The 25610-nt window shown below is 43.2% G+C and overlaps 1 protein-coding gene across 2 annotated transcripts in view; it reads left to right on the top strand.

The window, feature by feature from the left end:
- Positions 1-25610, top strand: part of LOC146829460 (SWI/SNF-related matrix-associated actin-dependent regulator of chromatin subfamily A member 1) — a 1967301-nt gene that overhangs the window by 515782 nt on the left and 1425909 nt on the right. For both annotated transcript variants that reach the window (XM_085608144.1, XM_085608145.1), the window contains one exon: positions 11722-11822. In XM_085608144.1, coding sequence (XP_085464270.1) covers positions 11722-11822 — 101 coding nt within the window. The remainder of the gene's footprint in view (positions 1-11721; positions 11823-25610) is intronic.

Raw genomic sequence — 25610 nt, 5'->3', positions numbered from 1 at the left:
CCATACACCCAATGAATCACCCACTCACACATCCATGGAGGGAGTCGCATACCCCCTCACCCACCCACACAGACACTCAGGCACCCATACAGGTACTCATATAACCAATCATTAACCCATATAGACACTCATGTAGCTACTCAACAATCCATGCAGTCACTTACACCAACTGACAGACTGATACAGACATTCACACAGATTAGTCATTCAACCAGGCATTCACTTAGACATGTTTTGGACTGGCTGGGACTTTTTACTCGTACAAAACCAGTGAAATTCCCCTACTATAGTTAGTTCAGCTAACTATAACTCACGTGCCCGTAATGCACTGCTGATGACGCCACATATTACATCACCTATGACATGGTCAGTGACATCACTCATGACATCACTGATGACATCTCAAATGACATCACTGATGACATCATTGATGACATCATCCAGTGAATGTTTGTTTTTGTGAAAATTAAATATGTTTTATATATGTATATCTCAAGGTCGATGGAAGAATAAATGGGTATATAAGTGTCTAAATGGATGATTTTTTTTGTAAAATTGATTGTATAACTGACTAAGTGTATCTTAGTGAATTCATGGGTTAGTGAGTAATGTTTAAATATGTAAATATCTGTATCAGTCTCTCACTTTGTGTATAAGTGGCTGCATGGGTTGGTGAGTAGCTACATGAGTGTCTCTATGGGTTATTAGTTTGTTTTTTGAGTATCGGTATGAGTGTCTGAGTGTCTGTATGGTGCGGTGGTGGGTATTACTTAGTGCATAGATGCATGAATGAGTGACTCACTGTTTGTATGTGCTGAAGACAGCATGTGTGCAGGACTGTATGGGTGGATGAGTGTGTGTATGGGTGTGTTAGTGAGTGAATGACTGTCTCAATAGTGTCTTTATGAGTAACTACATATGTTTTAAACTAGTATATGTGAGTATTGGTGTATATAAGTTAGGATTTTGAGAGTGAGAGATTGGATGAGTTCCTATATAATAAGTATGTGTTTCTATATGTGATTGTTTAAGAGAGTAAGTATGTGTAAGTTTCTGTAGAAGTAAGTGTGGTGGTATGTGTATAACTGTATATGCAAGTAAATGGATGTTTGATACTTTGTTTGCATGTGTGACTATGTGTTTGAGTAACTCTATGGATGAATGGCGGTGTGTAACAGTATGTATGGGTGTATGAGTACATATGATGAATGAGTACATGTATGAGTGCCTGTTGGTGAATGAGTGGATGTGTGTGTAGATCTTGGAATTACTGAATGGGTATGTTGTAACTGGTATTGATATGTCCATTGTTTTGAAAATGTTAGTTTGTATTTTTGTGTGTATCAAAGGTTATATTAGGGTGAGAGGAGGTCTGCCACTCTATCACAAGGATGATGTCATGAGTGATGTCACTGACCATGTCATGAGTGATGCAATACGTGATGTCATCAACAGTGCATTGCGGGCGCGCGAGTTACAGTTAGCTGAACTAACTATGACAGGGGAATTTCACTGGTTTTGTATGAGTAAAATGTCCAACTAACTATAACGCCCCTGAAACCTATGATTTTTTCAGTGAATTTCTAAGGTTTTTTAAATGCTAATTTCTAACTATAACGTCCCTGACACCTATGGTTTTTTAAGTGAATTTCAAAGGTTTTTAAGTGCTAATTTCTAACTATAACGTGCCTGAAACCTATGTTTTTATCAAAAGGAATTTCAAAGATTTTTTATATGCTAGTTTCTAACTATGCCTACAGAGGTAGGACATGTGAAGAAAGAAGAAACAATGCACTGAAAGAAGCAAAAGAAATGCAGAAAGAAGCAGCAGAAGTCCACAAAGACAAAGAAAAGTGCAGGAAGAAGCAAGACATGTGCAGAAAGAACCAACAGAGGAGCAGAAAGAGGCCTTGTTGCAAAATCATCCTGTGCCCACAACTTTTTCAGACGGGTACTTCGAGATAACTGATTCTGACTAACCAGGCCTAGAGCCAGCGCTATGCTAAAAGACACTTAGAATACAGTGACAACACCTACATACACTAGGGAACACTATGCGTTGGGGTACCCCTGTGATTAGCATGACCTCCTCTGTAAGGCCCTAGTACATAATACAATCTGCTTTGCTTCATTGAAGCGAGAGCAGGTTTCAAAGAAGCAAAGCAGAGCTTGCAATGACGCCCTGTCATTGCAAACAGCAGTGTCCTGGGGGTGGGCACCCAGGGACACTGCAGGAGCCGGCCCTGGGAGGTAGCGGTCCCCAGGGCCATCAAGGGCTCCAGGAGGGGGGCCGCGCAGCGCCCCTCCCAACGTCTGCACAGCCCCGGGGAGGTGGTGGTCCCCGGGGTCCGTTACGGACCCCCGAATTTGAATATTAGTGCCCCGGGGAGGTGGCTGTCCCTGGGGCGTGTGGGGGGCTCGGGCCCCACACACAGGTGTATGATTTTTTTTTCTCCAAAAGCTCCGGGGGGGTGGCAGTCCCCGGGACAAGGGGGGGAGCCGTGTGCCCCCGCAAAATAATGACTAAAAGCCCCGGGGGGTGGCGGTCCCCAGGGCTGCGGGAGGGGCCATGAGCCCCCCGCAAATATTTAATGAAAGCCCCGCGGGGTGGCTGTCCCCGGGGCTGCGGGGGCCTGCCTGGGCCCCAACAATTTCAATTTTACATGCCCCCAGGAGTTGGCCCACCCGGGGGCTAAATAATAATGAAGCGCGTGAGTCCGCGCTTCGTTTTTTTATTTTCGTCTGAAATTCGCACTGGGTGCGCCGCCAATCTCGCCAATGTTTTTTTTTTTCAAATTGCTTTTTTGGGCCCTGGGGGTCCTTGTGGGACCCCCTGAGCATGCCTAGGAGTTCAGGGTGTTTCTACCCTGCCCCCTTTTCTTGTTTTTCATGTTTGTTTTTCTTTTTTCTTGTGCCTCGGTTACCGAGGCACAAGATGGCTGCCAACACTTGGATTTGGAGTGTTGACATCCAATTACAATAAAGCTCGTGGTCGGGAGGGTACGCGGATCCTCCGTGCCTCTATATATCGAAACTTTTGTTTGTTTGATTTTCTCAGAAACTACTGAACGGATTTACACCATGTAAGAAAAAGAGTTCTTTCTGAAACGAGGGCTACCTTTTTGCCAAATTTGGTGAAATTCCGTTCAGCAGTTCGTAGCCGTGTCTAAAGTTCCCTATGGGAATTAACATGGAGAAAACATGTTTTGGGACCCCCCCTTTTTTCTCGGCTCCCGCTTGTGGAATCACCCCGAAACTCTCAAGATAGGAGCTGACCGGAGCGCTCCACGAGTTTTGAAAATTTCGCAAAGATTTGTCAACCGGAGCCAAAGTTATTGCGAAAACACAAAACGCTTTTCCTATGGAAACTAGGTCCTAACTATAACTACCTACTGGCGACCGTCAGTAGGTAATTACCTACTGCCGGTCGCCAGTAGGAAGTTATAGTTAGGACCTATTATCCATAGGAAATCCGCAACATTCTATTTGGAATAACTTTGGCGCCGGTTGACGAATCTTTGCGAAATTTTCTAAACGGGTGGGGTGCTCCGGTCCGCATCTATCCTGAAAGTCTTGGGGTGATTCGTCAAGCGGGGGCCGAGAAAAAAGGGGAGTCCCAAAAAGTGTTTTCCCCATGCAATTTTCCATAGGAACCTTTAATTGCAGCTACAGCCCGAACTGCTGAACGGAATTACACCAAATTTGGCAAAAAGGTAGCCCTTGGTTCACATTTGTGCCTTTTGGTTAAATGGTGTAAATCTGTTCAGTAGTTCCTGAGAAAATCAAAAGTAAAAACATAGATATATTTGGGCAGAGCCTAACCACACATCTCATCGTGAGATCTGATTGGCTGTCAGCACTTCATCCAAGAAGTGTTGGCAGCCATCTTGGGACCAATAAACATGATAGCACCTCATTAAAAAGCATTGCAGTTAATAGAAGGTTTTAAGACTTTAGTTACATTATAAATCGTTTGTTGATGGTACCATATTCATTTTAGGAATTGTGGTGTGTTCTAAGGTGATTTTACCATGTGAAAAAGCCTTCTGCTGGGATATCATGAATCATGTTTGAGAGAAAACTATTTTCTCATGCTTTTCCCACAGAGGTTTGGAACGTGATCTATAAGCTAAACTGAGAGCATATTTTCTGTAAATTCACATTATCTTTCTCAGTCATGTGAGAATGAAGTCTGACATTCGCAGTAAAACATGTACATCCAACAAGGGCAGAGACTGTCAGTTGATTCCTTTGTGTTCTACTGCAGCTTCCCAGAGTGTTCTAAAGAATAACTAGAGCTGAATGCCTTCTTGATCGAACCAAAGTAAAAAAGCATTGAAAATGCAATAGGTCTCGTCCTCGTTTAAGTTAAAGCAATTCTGTTTGTAATTAGGTGGCTTTTAGCTTTGCTTTTATTAGTGTTTTTCAAACTATAACATGCGCCCAAGTGCGCCACCTGAGCTCAACCAGAGGGTTCAATCATTGGAACACAACCTATGACTCGATCTAAACAGTCTTTTCAAACTCTTGGACATCCAGCAGATTCCAAAATAACCCAGTGTCTGGTCTATCTCTTAAAACATTTACCCTCTGATCTATAGCTCTGAAATATCTAACTGAATTCCACCAGGCATTCCATGTGGGGGGGAGCGGCTGGCGCCATAATTTACAAATCTCTCGTCTGGCCAACAAAATTAGATAAAATACCAGTTTAAGTTGCTCACCAGAAAGATGTCGCCCCCCACCCTGCATGGGTACAATACCAAATAAAATAAGGGATGGGCTTACCTCGACCACGCTTCCCATGGCCCTAGAGATGGTCTTACCCACACGACTCCTGAATTCCCGAATCTTGGTACAGGAGGCAAATACATGGATATCATCTGCATCCTGGAAACCGCATCTCAGACAACTGGCTTCACCACCACCCTTTATTCTGGATATTTTCAGCGGAGACCAAAAGATCCTGTGCAGGGTAAAAAAGTGGTTTCTTCTGAGTGCGGCAGATTTAATCAGTGGGTAAAGGTCAAGGGATACTTGCCATAAATCATTCAGCTCCTCGTTCGGCAAGTAATTCTCCCAAACACGAGACGGCTTTTCCATTTTTCTATCCACAGCTTCCAGTAGAGTGCCAGGGGGTTCATTTTGCCATAGAAATTATGATTAGTGCTGAAAAAAGAAAAATTAGGGCACATTTTGAGTGACTTCTCAAATCCTCCTCTATTTCATTAAAATATTCTGACATGCAGACTGAAACATGCACTTTCAATACCAGCAGCAGACTTCCCTGGTGAGCAGTAGCTTTACTACAGTGATCTAATAAGCAACTAGAGTGCTATCATTCTGAATTTATAGCAAATGTGTGACACATCTGAATGCCGTCTTGATGGAATAAAAGTAAAAACTGAAAGTATTTCCTACTGAGGAGACTGTAGTAAATGAGGAAATTAGGAAACTTCATAACAAATAAGTCTCCCAAGATGGCCACCAGACACAAAAGAGCCCAAATGTAGCACAATTATCACCCAGATGTAGCCCAAGTATAGCCCAATGAATGTCCCAGAGTGTTCTAAAGAACAACTAGAGCGCTAACAGTCTTACTTATGACAAAAGTATGGCACACCTGAAGCCATCTTGATGGGAATAAAGTTGTAACACTTAAAACATTTAGGGCCATATGTAGGTGGGCTAATACCGGTCGGTAACGGCCGAAAATCTGTAAATTTCCCGTTACCGACCGGTATTTAGCCCTTTGCGATGTAGGAGGCTGAATTTAAGGATTCGGTAATTTACAGATTCGTTATTTTAAGGAATCGGTAAAATACCAAAAGGAATCGGTAAATTACAGAATCTTTAAATCCTATGTAGGGAGCACTCAAGTGTGTGCATTTTTGGTTTAAGAATTCGTTATTTACCACCAACTACAAGTTGGTGGTAAATATCGAATACCTTTTAAAAAGCAATTTTGTGCCATGTGGCAGACATACATGCCCTTAGGGCATGTATGTGCGCCACATGTGCACACATGCACGATTCAGGGGTGACCGAATCGGTAATAATGAATGGCTTCCCATTCATTCCTATTTGCCTCCAGGCCCATAGGAATGAATGGGAAGGGATTCCTTATTACCGATTCAGTAAATACCGAATCAGTAATAACGAATATTACCGAATCGGTAACATTTACCGATTGTTTACCTACATTCTATTTACCGATTCTTAAATACCGAATCGGTAAAATTCGGTATTTAGGAATCGGTAAATAGAAATTACGTACATATGGCCTTTAGTTTGCAAAGGAACAAAATGAGGGGGTTCATTTTGCCATAGAAATTATGATTAGTGCTGCAGAAAGAAAAATTAGGGCACATTTTGACTTCTCAAATCCTCTTCTATTTCATTAAAAAATTCTGACATGCAGACTGAAACATGCACTTTGAATACCAGCAGCAGACATCCCTGGTGAACTGTAGCTTTACTACAGTGATCTAATGAGCAACTAGAGTACTGCCATTCAGAATTTATGGTAAATGTGTGACACATCTGAATGCCTTCTTGATGGAACCAAAGTAAACAAGCATTGAACATGCAATAGGTCTCACCCTTGTTTAAGTTAAAGCAATTCTGTTTGTAATTAGGTGGCTTTTTAGCTTTGCTTTTATTAGTGTTTTTCAAACTTTCATGTACATAACATACATATGTATGCATATATGTATGCATGCATTTTTATTTTTATTTATATAGATATGCAGATTATATATATGTTTATATATGTGTGTAGATATATATATATTCACTGGAAAAAACATACGTTATAGTTAGAAATTAGCATTTAAAAACCTTAGAAATTCACAGAAAAAACATGGGTTTCAGGGGTGTTATAGTTAGCTGGCCATTTAATTCGTACAAAACCATAGAAATTCCTCCGTTATAGTTAGTTCTGGTAACTATAACTCACGTGCCCGCAATGCACTGCTGATGATGTCACATATTGCATCATTCATGACATGGTCAGTGACATCACTGAATCACTGATGACATCTCAAATGACATCACTGATGACATCATCCAGTGAATGTGGTTTAGTTTGAAATTTAAATATGTATTATATATATACCAATCTGTATTGAAGATTAAGTGGCTATATAACTGTCTGGATGGAGGATTTAGTAGCTGTCTGACTTTCTAAGTGAGTAATTAAAAGTGTCTCACTTAATACATGGATCAGTAACTAAACTATGTGAATGTGTGCATCACTGTCTCTGTTGTTGTATAACATGCTGCATCAGTTGGTCACTAACTACATGAGTGTGTATATTAGTTATTGATTAGTTGGGTGAGTATTTCTATGGGACACTGAGTTTGATTGTGGTTGGATGGGGTGTGTGTAACTCTATGCATAGATGTGTGAATGGTTGATTGACTAGGCGTATAGGTTTAAGAGTGCATGTGGAAACAGTTGTTTGGGTGACTGAGTGTATTTATTTGTTTGTTGGTGAGCGAATATATGTTTTAGTTGTACATCTTCAACAAAGTAAAAAAATAAAAGGCGTTGTATGTGAGAGTTGGTGTATATAAATAAGTGTGTGTAATTGTGAGAGTAACTATATGAATGAGTGTATAATTGTAATGGTGATTTTTTAACATATTAACTATGAGTTACTAGGTGTTTGAATAAATGAGGTGTTGTTGGATAATTGTGTAAGTGAGTAAATGTAAGTGTGATTAATTTTTTTCATGAGTGAGTAGGATGACTGCATAAACGACAAGATGACTGCTGATGTGGCAATGGCTATATATGTGTATAAGTGCATTTGATAGTGTTCTATTAATTAGTGACTGCATGTATAAATGATTCTATTGTTGATTGGGTAGTTGTGTGTGTAGACTTAGGAATCAGTGAGTGCGTATGTAGTAACTGGTATTGGTGTGTCATTGGTTTCAAATATGGTACTCTGTATTTTACAGTGAGTGATGAAAGGTTATACTAGTGTATGACGAGGTGTATCAGATTGTCACGTGGATGATGTCATCAGTGATGTCATCAGTGATGTCACTGACCATGTCATGAATGATGCAATATGTGACATCATCAGCAGTGCATTGCGGGCGCGAGTTATAGTTACCAGAACTAACTATAAAGGAGGAATTTCTATGGTTTAGTACGAGTGAAATGGCCAGCTAACTATAACACCTCTGAAACCTATGGTTTTTTCTGTGAATTTCTAAGGTTTTTTAAATGCTCATTTCTAACTATAACGTCTCTGTAACCTATGGTATTTTCAGTGAATATACATATATATATCACATTCTTGAACTTTTTAGAAACACTCAGTCACTGGATGATGTCATCAGTGATGTCACTGACCAGGTCATGAGTGATGTAATATGTGATGTCATCAGCAGTGCATTTCGGGGGCGCGAGTTATAGTTAGCTCAGCTAACTATAACGGCTGAATTTCTCTGGTTTGGTATGCATGAAATGTCAGCCTAACTATAACGTCCCTGAAACCTGTGTTTTTTTCAGTGAATTTCTAAGGTTTTTGAATTGCTAAGCGTTTTCTGAATAAAATTGGTTATGTCCAAATTGGTTATGCCCTTATTCGATGTCCCCATCACATTTCACCTGTTTTCACACAGATGTTGGCGAACTACACTAGTTTCCTTTCCAAAGATGTGTTGATGTTGCTCACCAAGTGAGCTATTGAGCTTGTACCGGAGGCAGAGCGAGAATGCAGCTTCCACTGCTTCCTGCTCTCCAAGGAGCACGGGTGGCTACGGGCTGATCCTAGACCTTAGATGTCTGAAATCATTTCTGAAGAAGTATAAGTTGAAAATGATGACCCATGTGCACATTTTGCTTGCCTTTTCCACATGGATTGGATGGTGTCCATGGACATGCAGGATGGGTACTTTCATGGACCAATCACAGATTTGCACAGAAAGTATTGCCACTTATTGGTATGGTTTGACTATTTATAACAGTCTTTCCCATCAGACTTACTCGAAGATTAGGTGAGTGCTCTCAGCCCATCTTTCAGATTGGGGATACATGTATTCCCATACCTTGATGACTGGCTAGTGTTGGCGGGTTCACCTCAGCTGGTTTTGGACCACCTACAGCAGATTATATTTTTGTTTGGTCTGGGTTTTTCCAAAAATGAGTCAAAGTCTTATCTCTGGTTTCACAGAGGCTTCTGTGTATCTGGGCCATCTTGTACACGGTTGCCTTTAAGGCCTTTCCACCTCTGCAGTAAGTCTGTGACCTTCAGGCTATGATCCTAATGTGTTAGGTGAGAGCCACTGTTCCAGCCCTGACTTTTCCGAGGCTTCTGGGCCATTGATGGATGTTGGATGCCAATCTGACCTGCAATATCTCATTACCCTTTCCTTAATTATCATTGGTGACTGATGTATTGTTTCTTATTTATAGAGGTCAGAAGACTCTTCTTTCTGGTGGAGCAACATCATCACACAAATCTGCTGGAGCTAGGTGCTGACTAGTTGGCTCTAGATTTTTCTGCCTTCCATCAAGGGCAGCTCAACCCAGTTGCTAATGGAGAAAAGACAACCGTCATGTTGAACTGCACAAAACACAGCAGCATGGTGTCACAGACTCTCTGGGGGCTTTTCGGTGTGGTGCTGGATGGAACTTCACAGGTCTCTCTGATTGTCAGTCATCTAACTGTGTCCCTCAGTGTGAGGGCAGACAAAGTCAACAGGCATCATCTTGCCAACAATGAGTGACGTCTGCTCCTGGATCTCTCTATTGGGTCTCAAAGAGATGCATTCCACCTTTGGTGCGACTCAAGCCTATTGTATGTCTTTCTACCTCTGCCCTTCATCCTGTGGGTGCTGAAGAAAGACAGTACCAAGCACAGCTGATTCTGATATCCCTGGATTGGGCTCTGAGGGTCTGGTACTCTGAACTTTTGACATATGCCTATCATTTCAGCTGCCTCTATGGTAGGATCTTCAGTCCTAGCAGCAAGGCAGGGTTTCACAGCTGTATCTCTAAAATACAGATACATTCTTACATTGGGATTGAGCAGAGCCAACTCCGACCTTCTGTCTGAAGAGAGTGGTGAATGTCATTCTGACTGCCCGTTGACTTCCAACCAAGTCAGGGTTAGATTTGTTGCCTCAAATGCAAAGAAGCACATTGATCCAATGTAGGCAGAACTATTTTGTATTCAAATGTTCTGTTTTTGACCTAGGAATGTTTTGCTGTGGGTACTGTTAAAAGTTACTTATCACCTCTTTAGGCCTTTTTTTTGTTCCGATCAGTCCCCATTATTCAAGTCATCTGTTGTGATGCGTTTCTTAAAAGGTGTCTGCATATGTTTGACCCTGATCACTTCATTATACAGTCTCAGAGACTCTTGATCTTGAAAACTGTGTTTTTCATCACCAACACTTCTCCACATCGCATCAGAAAGCTGCTAGCACTGTCACTTTAGGCTCCATAGACTACCTTTTTCCCTGACAAGCCAGTACTTAAGAATCTTCAGCCTTTCTTCTGACTGTGATGTCATCTTTCCATCTGGGGCAGTCTATCACGCTCCCAATGTTCTTTTCCCTACCACAATAATCTAAAGATGAGGAAAGGCTACACCTAGTGGGCCCATGGCATACTCTTAACTTCTCTGTTGAAAGCATTAAAGATTATTGGATTGATGATTAACTTATTGTGGTGTTTGCCTTCACGGAGGGAAGAAAGCCAGTCGAAATGGACCTTATTGAGAGGGATTGCTCTCTGTATCAAACTCTTATTCCTTGGCCAAAAAGGGTCCTTCTAGGGTCTTAAGGCTCGCTCCATTGGGGAGCTACAAAAGCCTTTGCTCGGGGAGTTCTGGTCTTGGAAATCTGGCAAGCTGCTTCCTATGCATCTGTCCATGCTTTTAACAATCACAACTGCATCGAATTTCATGTCCACAGGCAGAGTCATTGTGCACACTCAGTGCTTCATGACTTCCTAATTTGAGTTCACTCCGTAGACTCTCCTTTGAATAAATGAATCACAAGGGGAGGAATCAGAATAAGAATAAATTACTTACCTTTGCTAAGACTCTTACTTGTAGGATACTCTAGCTAACCGCAGACTCTTTATCAACCCTGTTCGGGTGAGTGGAAGTTTGATAGTAAAGCTAATGTCCAGAGTTAGATTTTGCACATTGCTGGTTTAAGCGTAATCTTGTCCGTCCCGCTTCTCATCTGAGGGTGTGGAAAAGATTAAGAGATAACGATGTCAGCGTCTAATGCGGCTCCTTGTTGTCCTGTTGTAGCATTTCGTAGTGGCAAGACAAAGTGAAAGGGTGGCCTGTGGCGCAACCTGTCAGTGCACAGGAGCTATTGCAAGTGGTTCCTAATCCCTTCTGGTGCCATGGGAGTTATATAAGGGGAGGAATCTGTGACTAGAGTATCCAACTGAAGAGTGTTACCAAAATTAAGTAACTTGTTCTTTAGCACACTCAGGAGATGTAGTTGGGGAGGAATACAAAACAAAGGCTATTATTATGTAAAGTATGTAGAAGCTATTGTATGTTGGAATCTAATCTAAATGATCATTTATGGAGCATGGCGTTCACCCCAGTATGAAGTCTCTTGACCTTTGGAAAGAAATGAGACTAGAGGGCCTTCTATAATTTATGTATATAGGTACTGTTATGACATATGCAGCCAAATAATTGTAAGTAAATCAATGCGTTTATCCATCCACAGATGTAAAATCTGGAGCTTTGAGAGATTATCAGATTAGAGGACTGAACTGGATGATCTCCTTGTATGAAAACGGCATAAATGGAATTCTTGCAGATGAAATGGTAAGTAGCATGCTTATGCTCTATATAATGCATAGCCTAAATGTTCACTGCTTACTATAATATACTTTAAGATGGGAGTCAGAATACATCATCTTTTCTCAAATGAAAGTGCTGCTTCAACATTGGAAACATGGATTTGAAACCTACAGGTTGGTTATCTAGACCTTTCTCATCAGTTCTGTACCCAGAGGCTAGTTCAGCTACCCTTCCAACTTTTGACATAGAGCTCTCTGTTGTAATCTGTACAAGATGACACTTGTAGCCATGTTGTAGGTTTCAAAGCCTTCTTTATTAGTTCCAGTTCCAGATCACTTCAGACAAGGTTCAGCCACGTACCAGCTTCATCATTAGCCTATCTTAGGTCCTTGTTACAGCCTCTATGTCAGCCCATGTAACAGCCCATAACACGGCCCCACCAGGAGCAGCCTGCCTAGCTGCTCAGCCCATCTCCAACTGTCATCACTCACCCACACAGGCACCCAGGCATTCCATTCATCACAGTCACACCAACATTCCATAACCATCTCTCACTCTGGCTGAGCAGCTAGGAAGACCTAGGCTAATTACAATTAAGTAAAACTCAGGATATAACACTCTCCTTTTATGAGAAAAATTATAATTCTAAATCTAACTCTAAATTCAAAAGATACAATTACTGTCCTTTTTGCAGTTTTGTAGGCTGACACGAAAGCGAATGATCCTCTTTGTTGGGGGGTTCCAAGTTAGAAGTTGAGGAACATAGTATGGTATTGTCTGCAGGCCGACCCAGTTGTTCTGAGTAAGCATTGCATTTTACCAGGGAGAAAAATGACTTTCTGCATCAGGGTCTCAGCCTAACAAAAGGGATGCCTATGATCTTCCTGGATTCCTACTCTGATACCTTCAGGGTGATTCCAAGAAAGGACTACAATTCCATTGTAGTTTCTGTTTAACACGAAGGGACTCCATATTGAATGTCTTACCTATTATAAGCCAGCTGTTTTGCATTTAAAGTCTTCTTTCCCTGTCAACCTAAATGCCAAATATAATTAAATGGGCCGTACTTTCCTGTGAGTGCAGACTATTGCCCAAATGTCTATAGCTTGATGAAGGCCCTATTCCAGAACAACAAGCGTAACAATATGCTGGAGATGCCTACTCCAGGAAGGCCAGTATGATCTTCTACAGAGTACAGCCCTCCTGGGAATCAGTCACATCAAGGAGTATTAAGAGGTCCTTATTTGAATCCCGTTATGGCACTGGAGGTTACTAGGTGTGAGACCAAATTTCAGTGATTTGCTGGTCTCTTTTGGTCAGTGCAACCTAGATGGATATCTTGTAATTTAATTATCTGTTGTATGTTGCTTTGTCCTGACCCAGCTAAGCTGACTTCCTTAAAAAATTGCTGTTGCAAAAGAGATGCATTTTCAGCAGGCATGAGTAATGTGTAAAATGGAACCTAAAAACAGGGTCTGTATCAGGAAGAGTCCTGGTGTTCTCTCCCTTACATACCTCTTTTTGTTAGGACAAACTCATTCACCCAATGCTTGTCCTTTTTTCAACATTTGTATTGATTTTTCGAAGCCAACTTCGATGGAAAGTAATTAATAGAACACAACTTTCGGCTCATTTAAGTCTGACATACATTGTGACACTATGACTGGGTGGTAGGAGCTCCTTAAATATGTAATTCCGAGAGGCAACAAGTAATGTCAGAGCACATTGTATCGATATATATATATTGTTTGGTATGAGAAAGTAAGGACTATGACCTTTCTATGACAGCCACTATAATTCATCAGAGTCTCCCTGCCCTTTCATATTTCTTGGGGCAGCCCGTTCAAAAGAATACAACTATTTCTGCAAACGTACACCAGTAAATATGGGACTTCCTTTCCTAAGTTGTTGGGCGGTTGGTACTCTGTCATTTCTTGGCTTCGTCATAACAAGCCAAGTTTAAATAGTATATTTAGATGGTATCAACTCGGTCCATGTATCCAGCAGCATTGTACGCGCATTTTCGTTTAACGACATCCTGGTGGTTGCGTACCCTCTCCTTCCCAAAGGAGCGTATGTTAACGCATATCCATATTGAGTGATAACAATCGGCAACCGTTCTACAGCACTGGGCACACAGATCATAGGAGTAATGATAGTACCTCTGCCTGAGGCCCGTCCTTGAAACTGCTGTCTGTAGGTAAATCCCTTGGGCTTTAAAGCCTGCATTTGAGACCAAGGAACAACACTCTATCTGGTCCATCAGTGTCCCTTACACTTTCCGTGATCTCTTTAGCCCAAGTAAACAACTTGAATGGCGACCTTCGGTGTAGCAAAATGCTAAGAGTTCTGAGTAACAGCAGTGGTTTATGGTGGCTCTGCTATGTTTCCGACGTGCGCCTGTTACCTAACATATGAACAGTAGAAACCCAAACACACTTACTGTGCAGCTGCTTCTCAGTCTGTCTGCACGTCCATACTGCTGCCTTTGGGCTCGAACTAAGCCTGGCAGCCCATATTGCTGCCACTGCTGCTCTGACTATGCATTGAAACCCACACTACTGACACTGCTGCTTCGATTGTGCCTGGCAACCCATACCAATGCCTCTGCTGCTCTGACTGTGCCTGGCAACCCATACCAATGCCTCTGCTGCTCTGACTGTGCCTGGCAACCCATACCAATGCCTCTGCTGCTCTGACTGTGCCTGGCAACCCATACCAATGCCTCTGCTGCTCTGACTGTGCCTGCAAGTACATACTGCTGCCTTTGCTGCTCTGTCTATGCCTTAAAGTCTATACTGCTGCTCCGACTATGCCTTAAAGTCTATACTGCTGCCTCTGCTGCTCTGACTGTGCCTGCAAGTACATACTGCTGCCACTGCTGCTACGACTATTTCTGCAAGTCTATACTGCTGCCTCTGCTGCTCTGACTATGCATGCAAGTCTATACTGCTGCCTCTGCTGCTCTGACTATGCCTGCAAGTCCATATTGATGCCTCTGCTGCTCTGACTATCCCTGGCAGCCCATATTGCTGCCACTGCCGCCCATATTGCTGCCACTGCCGCTCCGACTATGCCTTAAAGCCCAAACTACTGTCACTGCTCTGACTATGCCTGCAAGTCCATATTGCTGCCTTTGCTGCTCTGACTATGCCTGGAAGCCCACACTGCCGGGAGCTAGCACTGTGTATTGCAGGCTCTCTCCACAGCTTTTCAACAAAACACTGCCCAACTCTGCGGTACTTCCCCTGTGTAATATCTTATTTTTAGTCTAAATTCCATTCTAATGGACATTCTATGCGGGCACTGGGGAGCCTCTTCCTATTCGGAGTAATCCACTTCACCCAGATCTATGGCCCATTTTAAGCTTACATTTTCCAGTGTATATATAGTATTGTAGATAAGTGCTTGTATATCAAAAAGATGCCTATTTGTAAGTAGTGTTTCTGAAAGCAGTCTGTTTTCTAAAGGGGAGCCGCCTGATACACAGTGCTGTCCGATGTATGTACCTCAATGCAGTGCACTGCTTAGCCTGTAAATGTCAATTTTACACATATATTTGCCTACAACGTCACAGATGGAGAATGTACAAGTTATGCATTACTGACTAACAGTTTCCATGCTCCAGAATTTCATTCACTGCCTAATACATTTGACATTCCGGCATGTGTTTTTGGCAACGGGAACATTCTGCATTATTTAATGGAATGTTCAACAAGCGTATGAAACATTCTGCAATCTCCTGCTAATAGGTTTAACTGTAGAGCACAATTTTCTCTCTTCTGTCCACCATCCTTTAAAGGTATGGGCTTGCTGCTCTGTTCTGTGTGTATGACTTTCTATGAAGATGTCCTGAAGGGAAGTAAAAGATACCTATAATCCTAGTCCTCTTTCAGGGCAATCTTCATCAGAGTCCTTGTGTACTCCCAGATGGAAAGAAAGATGAATGTGGTATTTGTCTGTCATGAGTATAAAACAAAGGAGGGAGAGAGATGCAGTCGAAAAAGATTCAATCGAAAAGAAGGGGGAGAGATAGAAATAATTCAGGGCAAAAGAATTTCCTATTTGGAAAAAGACCCATCACTCACCAACCTGGTTGGTGACATGCTTCATCATCTGGGTCCCACCCTGACCGCCGAATGCCGTCAGGGTGTGCTTCGACGCCTGGAATTCCAGCGGAGCGGGTTTTCGTGTGTGTAGGTGAGTGAAAACGTGAATAATGAAAAATAAAAGTGATATATTAAAAGTGTCAGCGGTGTGCTTCCTAATAATTTGAGGAACGGGGCGTCTGCACTCGCATTCGGTAACTGTGGGACCCCTTTTCGAATCTTTTTCGAATCTTTTTCGACTGCATCTCTCTCCCTCCTTTGTTTTATACTCATATCCAGACCGGGGGTTCGGGATCCTCATTACCCTCACTCTCTCTATTGTTTTTTGGGGTATTTGTCTGTCACCCATGTCGCTTGCACTGTGGAAAATACCAGAACATTGTAGAATAGACTAGAACAGTAGAACCTTGCGGTCACAAAGTTCTAAAATACAGAGTGAGGACCCTGCGCCCTCCGGAATTGGCAGTTGGTGTGCTGTGGCTGAGGTGTATTGAATAAACCTTATGCTTCTTTCCCACCTCTGGTCTGCTTATTGAGTAACCTTTTTCTCTCGCATTGGACAATTAAGTTGTTGCATATTAAGAATGATCCAAAATCTCAGTAGAAGATGAATTTAGGAAACGCAACTGATTAGGATGATGTGGCAATGGAGCTAAGTGCTTTCTCAAAATAGCGGTATCCTTTATTAGTGCTGCATAGCTACAACTTGTTCCTATACACCGATGATATAGGGGTCCGATCAGGCAGATTTCCCAAGCCACAGAAGGCATCTGTGGTCTTTTCGGAGAATAGAATAGTGGCAGGTGTCTCTCATCCCTCCCACTGATTTGTGCTCCTCTTGTGAATTAGAGGCGTTTGGAGACAGACAGCCTGTGAGAGAATCTCTTCCATCTACAGGAGATATAGAGCTCTGTCCTAAAATCCAAACTCAGCCTATACACAAGTGTCCTATACACAAGTGTTGGCATTTAATAATGTTTCAGAATTCATCATGTTCTATTCTTCGAATCGTGTCAGAATTATCATCATAATAATTACCACATCCGCAATTAAGAAATAGGATTATGGTGAAAACTAAATATACCCTATTAACCTGGCATTTCATGGTGTGGTTACCCCTGACTTTTTGCCTCTACCTCCTCTATTTTTGATGCTGTGAAGAATTGCTTTGCTGGCTTCGATGTTTTGGGTACTTTGCCACTGCTGATCAGTGGAAGTGCTCCCTGTATAAAGTGTTATGGTAATTGGTTGTCCATAATTGGCATGTTTGCTTACAAGTAATGTGCACTATGTGTGCCAGAGCTGGTAATGCAAATGCTACCAGTGGGCCTGCAGCACCAATTGTGCCACCCACACAAGTAGCCCTAAAGAGAGAACTCAGGCCTGCCACTGCAGGGGCTGCACGCAGTTTGCTAACTGCCATGTTGTCCTGACAAGTGCATCCACTTGCCAGGCCTTACCCTTCCCTCTCCATGCACATCAGACACCTCTATGGTAGGTCCAGGGTACCCCCCCCTAGGCAGGGTGCAGTGTCTATGAAAGGTAGGACATGTTCTAAGGTGTGTACCATGTCCTGACAGTGACATACACTCCATTTCGTTTTTCACTGTTGCAAGGCCAGCTTCACCATAGGACAGAATGGGGAAGGCTGTGTAATATGTTTCCACCCTATCTTCCCATAGGCTTAAGATGGAGAGGTGACGTTTAGTGTGCCTGACCTTAAAAATTCAAAACACATCTTTTTGTGAAGGTGGTTTTTACATTGTGTGTTTAGAAACCACACTTTTAGTAGTGGCTGTTTTTTTGTGTTCTAACAATTGTGTGTCTCTGCCTGGTTGTGGATTGACTGTCTGGATTTGAAAGTGATAGGATCTGGGAAATGTCTAGACCCAGGGGAGGGGGTGAGACAGCAACAGGCTGACCTGCATCTGGAGTGTAGGGGGGAGGAGTAGCCCCTGGAGGTGAAGAGGCTTGGGCTGAGGCCATAAAACCATGGCTCCATCTCCTGCTAAGTGATTGAGGATCCAGACCCCAATATCAAAGGAAGAAGGTGTCACTGGCAGGGAGACACCCAGAACTGGTTTGGACAGGGGTCAGCGCCCCCTGAACACAAAAACTTCAAAGGCATTTAGGGGTATAACTATGAGAGCTGAAACCCCTGGACTTTGGACTGATCAAGACAGAAAAGGATTGAAACTACTTCATATTCAAGAGGAACCTCTGCCAAGGAAGAAACAGCTGAAGAGACTGAAGGAAAGGACTGACCCTTGCTGTGTGTTCCGGGGCTGGCCTGCAGTTTGCTGATTTAACCAAGGACAGGCTAAGGGACTTTGCTGTGTGCTGTGTCCACCTGCTTGAAAGGTCTTTGCTGTGTGCTGTGTCCTGAAGTAACTTGTCCCCAAGGGCCCGAGGAGAGCTGGCTCCCTGTTGTGGAAACTCAGGAACATAAAAGTTTCCAAGTGTATCTCAGCGACGCTGTGTGCGTGTGCTTTTTGCAGCCTGAGACCTTCGTAAGAATTGCCCCGTAATTGTGTGCACCCGGAGTCCAAGTGAGTCTCAGCGATGCTGTGTGAGTGTGCTTCGTGTAGCCTGAGACCTTCGTGAGGATTGCCCTGTGATCGTGTGCACCCGGAGCGCAAGTGAGTCTCAGCGACGCTGTGTGCGTGTGCCCTGTTGCAGCCTGAGACCTTCGTGAGAAATTGCTCCGTCACTGTGTGTCCTGAAGCAGTCTTGTTCTCTGCTTCGATCGACAGCGTGACCAGAAGTGCTGCAATCATCATTGCCATCGGCCCGGACCGGCATTGCCAGAGGAGCTGTGAGAATTCACCGCCGCCGGCCCGAGCCTGCCTTTGCTAAGGAGAGACCTCAAACCATCACCGTCGGGGGTCTGAGTTCCACTGCCCAAGATCAACGAAGTCGCATCGGAGGCCCAAGCAGCGAGTAGAGGAGAGTGAAATCGTACCCCCCAGGTAACGCTCAGCAAGCATGCATGTGTTCCGCCTGGGGCAGGGTGCGGGCTATGAAAGAAACGCTCTCGACCTTTCCTATCTTTGCAGCGCGAGCCTCCTCTCAAGTCCGTATCGTGGCCCGTACTTGCCGAGGAGTGGCAGTACCGGGGCCGGAGTGCGGAGCTGCACTTTGTTTTCCATCATAACAGTGTTGGGGGCATATTTTGGCAGTAGCTGACCGCGAGTCAGTAAGAATAGCATTAAGACCGTCCAGAGCACAGCGATCTGTGCCGGAGTACATTATTTTTGCATTACAAACTGCCTGATTGTTGCATTATGAATTTCATTATTTTTGCATTACGAACTGCCTGATTGTTGCATTACGAACTGCCTGATTGTTGCATTACGAACTGCCTGATTGTTGCATTACGAACTGCCTGATTGTTGCATTACGAACTGCATTATTTTTACATTACGAAGTGCCTGATTCTTGCATTACGAACTGCATAGCATTGCATTAGGGCTGCATTGGATCATCGAGAATTGCTCATTAATATTGCAAGAACCTACAAGGGCTTGCTGGCCTAATAACCGGCAAGGTGAACTATTACAAATTCACATATGTTGGATTTTTATCGCGTGGTCTCATCGTATATCTGTTGTGGAGTCCATTTGTGGTGTTATCACTGGGTTACTGAGAGTGTGGATGCAAATACTTTACACATTTGCCTTGGAGAGAAGCCTGGCTGCTCGTGCCAAGCTACCGAGGGGGGTGAGCAGGGGCTATCTCAAAAGGTGTCCTTCTTTTCCCTGATATAGAAGCAAGGGTCCCTATTTGGACTAAGGTACCTAATTAAGCCAACTAGAGACCCCCAGTTCTAACATACCCCAAACATTGTTCATCATGCCCCCTTAACCTGTTTGACTAAAATCCCCAACCATTTTACTCTGTGGTATGTTCTGAGTCATGTAAGCCCTCCTAAGTTGTACCTTATACGCGAGTAGGCTTCAGTACAGTCCCTATGTCACAGCATCTCTCGTCAGCAAGTGGTCAATAGGGAAAGGTTTTTTTATTTTTACACGATTTGTGTTTTACAGTATGTGTATTAGAGTACTTCGGGGCAGAAGACACAGTTCCTATGGCTCTTCAATTCCAAAAGCACATAACTTGCTGAAGGTGAAAATTACAAGCAAACTTTCAACCTTCGATAACATTGCATAAGGGATAGAGAAATCTGTGACGACTACAGTGTGAGTAGTAGAGAAATACGTGACCGTTTAGCACATATAAACTCTGTTAGCGTTTACAATAATATATCAGCAGAGACTTAAAGTTCATTCCCGCTACACTTTTCTAACTAAAATGAAACACCTAACCTCATCCAGTGCTCAAATATTGACCATGACTACAAACGTCAAAGTCTGTGACAAATGTTAAAGTTATTTTCCAAGCCTTCACATCCACAAGCTCCTTTTAATTTTTAATCTAAAAAATTGTGTGAAAGTGTTTACTTCAATTCTGTTGCATAAGTGACGATACTCACTTCATCTTCTTAAGGTAGTCGTGGGAACTCCTTACATGTCATTGGTGCTTTTTTGCGCCAGACGTTTTCATGGACATCATTTGGGGTCATCATGGGTCGCAGTTGCGACGGCAATCATGCCCCTTGCTACCCCTGTCACTGTCTTAGCGTCCCCTGGCCTAAGAGGTTGCAGAATCAGTGGCAAGAACACAGGCGTGTCTTGCGTTATCAGATTGAGGTCCTAACCTTGTTTTCTGCTCATTTATTACATTAATGGTGAATAATAGTTTTTTATTTACTATTAGGATAATAGAAAGTGGAGCAGCAAGATCTGGACCTTCACTGGCATCTTAGATAAGATAAAATGGTTTTAATATATGTTGTGTATGCATGTGGGTGAGAGTGAGTTTGGGTATGAGAGCGTGTACATGTGCCAGCATGTATGTTTGTATATGAAATTGTGGATGTGCGTGTGTGTGTGTGTGTGTGTCAAAATGAGCAAGTAAGTATAAGTGACTCACAGTAAGAGTGAGTGAGAGAGTAGGTGAAAATGAATGAGTGCAGGTCAGTGCTAATGATAGAATGAGTATGAATTTGTAAATGTAAATGAGCATGTGTTGTTATGCTTGCAGATCCACTGTTGTACCTGGCATGCTTTTTGGCCTATTGAAGCACCCTTGACAAAAAGTTGACAGAAGGCAATACTTGTATATGGGATACCCTCGGCTAAATGCTACTGCACTCTGTAGATGCATTTTGGCATGGAGCACCCATGAAAAAATGCCAACGTTGGTCTCCTGGAGGAAAGTCTTGGAATAGTTGTCATCTGTGGCAAATTGCTGGTAACAGCACATTGGAGGAAATGCTTGGCATATGGGAATACAACTGCGGCGAGGTCATGGGGCCCTCCATGACAAAATGTGGTCCATGACATATTAAACATACCCTTTGACAATAGGGACCTTCATAGTGCAAAAGAAGCAGTATTAGGAACATTCTGGCACTGGCATACTGTATGTAATGTTTGGGCAAATGGGGTCACGATGGCAAAATGCTGGTCCTAGCAATGGAGGAAATTTTTGACATAAGGGGGCTCCCATCTGACATTTTAAAAACATAATTAGGTGAACTGGAGACGAGAGAACACTTTTTTCCGTGGTGGGGACTGTCAGATTTCAGTAGATTGGCACACCATGAAAAAACTTGAATATTTAGTGAGTTTGTTTTTTAGACCCTGTGGCTTTTAAGCAAATTTATGTGAAAAATGTGCATTAAAATGCACTAGTAACACCCATTTTTTCGGGGAAGAGAAGCCCCACGGTTTGTTCCCCCTAGAATAATATATAATATTAATTATGCAATTTTGTAACTTCAGCATACGTTAATTATTGTGATGTCACTTCTTGGTAAGATGCAGGGTCAAACATCATATGGTGGCCCTTCCTGTTGCATTATTAACGTCAAAGGGTATATGATGTTACTTCCGCTACCCCAGGCATTTTGGTGAATTGCTCAATCATGCTCCTACTGTTAGAATTATGTAATTCCTTTCCTCATCAGTGCACTGCTCTTAGGGAGATGTAGTGACGCTGGAGAAGTGAAAACGCTATTCAGTAAAATGCGTAGAATTGAGGTGTTAGACTCGCTATTACAGCTGGGCAGTGTTTTAGTTGTGAAGCAGTTTGCTGTTGGTGAGGGCGTGCATGACCGTTTTTCTGGATTCGATGGGATCCATCTGTAAGTTTTTCCTAGAATGCGGAGTGTGTTGAAGCAGGCCAAGGATACTGTGTTGATTTGGCAGTTCATCGTGAGCGCTGAGTATAGTATGATGCTGAGGTTTCGTACATGATCCGTCGGGCTGGGGGGGGGGGTTCCAAGTGTGGGGGGCCACGAGGTGGAAGGGGTGGAGCCAAGGATGAGGACTTCTGAATTGAGTTTCAGGCAGCTCATCTTCATCCAGGTGGTGACGGCTTTCATCCCTTCTTGGAAGTTGTGCCTGGTGATGTTGAGCTCTTTGGTGAGGGAGAGGTTGAGCTTGGTGTTGTTGGTGTAGGAGATTATGTTGAGCGCGTGGTGTCTGACGATTGTTGCGATGGGCAGCCATGTAGATGTTGAAGGGTTGGGTCTGAGGGAGGAACCCTGGGGAACTCCTCATCTGGTCTCCATTGGTTCCGAGAGGAAAGGCGAGAGTCTGTCTCTCTGAGTTCTGCCTGTGAGAAATCAACATATACGGTCAATGGCCTTTCCGCGGATGCTGGTGTCGTGTAGTCTGATGGCTAGTGTGCGGTGGGAGATGGTGTCAAAGGCAGCTGAGAGGTCCAGGAGGATGAGGGCTGCCGTATGGCCCAGGTCGAGGAGGGAGCACGTGTCAGTAGGGCGGTTTCGGTGCTGTGGTTGCTGTGGGAATCCAGATTGGGAGACGTCCAGGACGTTGTTGGCTTCGATGAAGTTTGCTAGCTGACAGCCTTTTCTATGACTTTGGCTGAGAATGGGAGCAGGGAGGTGGGTCTGAAGTTCTTGAGCCACTATTTTTTTTTTTTTTTAAACAGACTTTATTAGGTCACAAAACAAAATGCAGTCAATCCCCTTCCCCCGTACTCCGGCTTCCAGCCAAATCAGAACGTGGTGCAGTGACCAGTCTTCTTGAGCCACTATCATGCTAATAACTAAGAAAAGCTTTCAGACAACAGTTGGTACACGTGGGTTTTGAAAGCTCTTAAGCTGTTGTTGGGCGCGACCAAACAACCCTAAAAATTGGAAAAGATGAAAGGAAAAAGTCGATTCACAATTACAAACAAGCTATTTACAGTGCTAAGTCTGTGTTCTTTCTTGAGAAAGATTCTACCAACCCTGTCAAAACTATTTTCTCTATGATTAAACGCCTCTGAGAACCATCTCCTCAGAAACAGGCTATAAATGCAAACTCAAAATCCAATTCTATTGCAGATATCTTCATAAATAAAATTGTGGATGTCCAACTGTCCTTTGACGTCTCTCCTCCCCAGTGGCCCTGCTTAAGGCATGCCTCATGCTTTATGCAAGCTATGTGAAAGCTATCATTCACTCCTATTTTAGTGAGTGTTATCTCCTGGATATTTAAAAAAAAGGTTTATGGAGCTCGTCTTCTGTAGACACCTTATATGAATTCAGAGTGCTTATCAAGTTAATAAACCAATTACTCAACTGCCGTTCCTCAGTACGTTAATGGAATGGCTTTCCGAATTGAGTTTTAAAGCCCAGACATTATTCTAGATTGCAAGCTATCTCTCCCAGAGAGTTTCCAGGGTGGTGGCAGCCCCTCTCAAATCCTCAAGAAAGACCATGTCTCTGCGAGGTGCCTTAGAGTTCCTCAAGGTGCCTAGGCCCAGCCCCACACTTACCTGTATCAATCCTGCGACCAATCTATGCCCTTTTGGACCCATCTACTTCACCTCAAGGCTCCCGCATCGCTCCTTTAGTTTGCTCTGTCCCTGAGCTCTCTGATCTCATCCCTTGTGCTCTTTTTGTGCTTTGTGTGCTCCTTTGTGCTATTTTGTGCTCCTTTGGTGTTTGCTTGTGCTAGTTTGTGCTCCTCCGTTCTATTTTCTGCTTTGTGTGTGTGCTGTTTGTACCCTTTTTACGGTTTTGCTTTCATGTGCCCTTTTTTTGCTCTTTTTGTGCTTTCTGTGCTCTTTTCTGCTTTTGTGCCTTTCACTCACTTGGGTCTTCTCACTCCGAGTCAGGCCTTCTGCCCCCCATGGCACTCCTCACAGCCCCCCACCTGCCTCCTGCACTTTTCGCTCTTCCTCTCTGCTCCTTACCTGTGCTTGTGCTGCATTTTCCTTCTCACCTCTTCTTTCGGTGACGCGGTATTGCTTCCACAAGCTCATCCCTCCTTCCAAGACCTACCCAATGGTGAATGCTTTGTGGCCACGCTGCCTGCGCACAGATCTGACCCTGCATCGCCAACTTGTACAAGTGGATTAAGAGCTGCGAGACTCCCTCGCACCCATCAAACCGAACAAGCAAAGAAAGTCTAAAAAGCAAACCAGCTGGTACACAGAGGAATGTCAAAGCACCAAATGGCACTATAAACAGTTACAGAACAAAATTGAGCGCCAGCCACAAAACCACCAACAGACCCACTTACAAGGCTACTCTCAAACACTACAATCAGCAAGTAAAAGGCACCAAGATGAGAGCGCAAGCCGAGCCGAGCGCAATCGAAGAATCTTCTCAATCGTCAAAGACTTCACCTAGGCCTCTGCCCACATCACCCCCTCTCAAGAACTCTGTAACAACCTATCAAACTTCTTCCACAGCAAAATCACAAACATCTACTGCATCTTCGCACACCTACCTGACCCCAGCAAACTTCTCGCCAACCTAACCATCACCAATCAAGAAAGCCACTTCACAGAATAGACGACCCTCCCCAGAGAGGAAATGTCAACAGTCATAGTGACAGTCCACTAAAGAGCACAGACGGATACATGCCCCACAAGCCTGGAGAAATCTACTCACCCACTCGCCAATGCGAGCCATATTTTATCAGGGCAGGCTATTTTTAGGGCCTACTGGCCTGTTCTGGCTAGCTGACAAGGAGCAGTTGTTCTGTTCACTCAGAATGACCACTAAAGATGCCTTTAGATCTTGTTTTTATCTTCTCACATTTACTCTATGTTCAGCAACAGAGGTCAAATGTCAGCGTACAGTATTTTGTAAAGGCAACTGTCTGACAATCGTGCTTGACAAAGAGTGTGAAATGAAAGGCTGTACTAAGTTAGGTTTTTTCACCTAGCACACATCTAAATAGCTTGTAAATTAACTGTACAAACATTTCAAAATATACTTCAGTAGTTATGAAAACACATTTGTTGTAGCTATGATGAAAAACATATTTTACTAGGATGAAAACAAATCAGACCGCTTTAACTTGGTGATGTGCAAATTATGAATATTTTTGCTATGTAGATGTATCTGTAAAACGGAATGTTAGTGGGAAGGTTTGTTGCCGTTTCAATGGAAAATCTGATGTTTGTAAATGACAGTGTGCTATCGCAACATGCTTTAATAATAGATTTATTGCAATTTAGTTTTTAAACATAAACTGAGAAACATTCCTGCCTCCTCCCTTATGACAATGCTATTAGTGATATTGGAGGCACGTCAGGGGTCTTTTGTACTTTATATGTGGGCTAGATTCTTATTATTCACGAAGCAAAGGTTCAGTCTATTACATCATTTTTTGTA

The sequence above is a fragment of the Triturus cristatus genome, chromosome 5_2 (genome assembly GCF_964204655.1).
Source record: "Triturus cristatus chromosome 5_2, aTriCri1.1, whole genome shotgun sequence".
NCBI classification, from domain to species: Eukaryota; Metazoa; Chordata; class Amphibia; order Caudata; family Salamandridae; genus Triturus; species Triturus cristatus.
The sequence above is the reverse complement of the archived record's forward strand: the minus strand, read 5'-3'. Positions and strand labels throughout refer to the sequence as shown.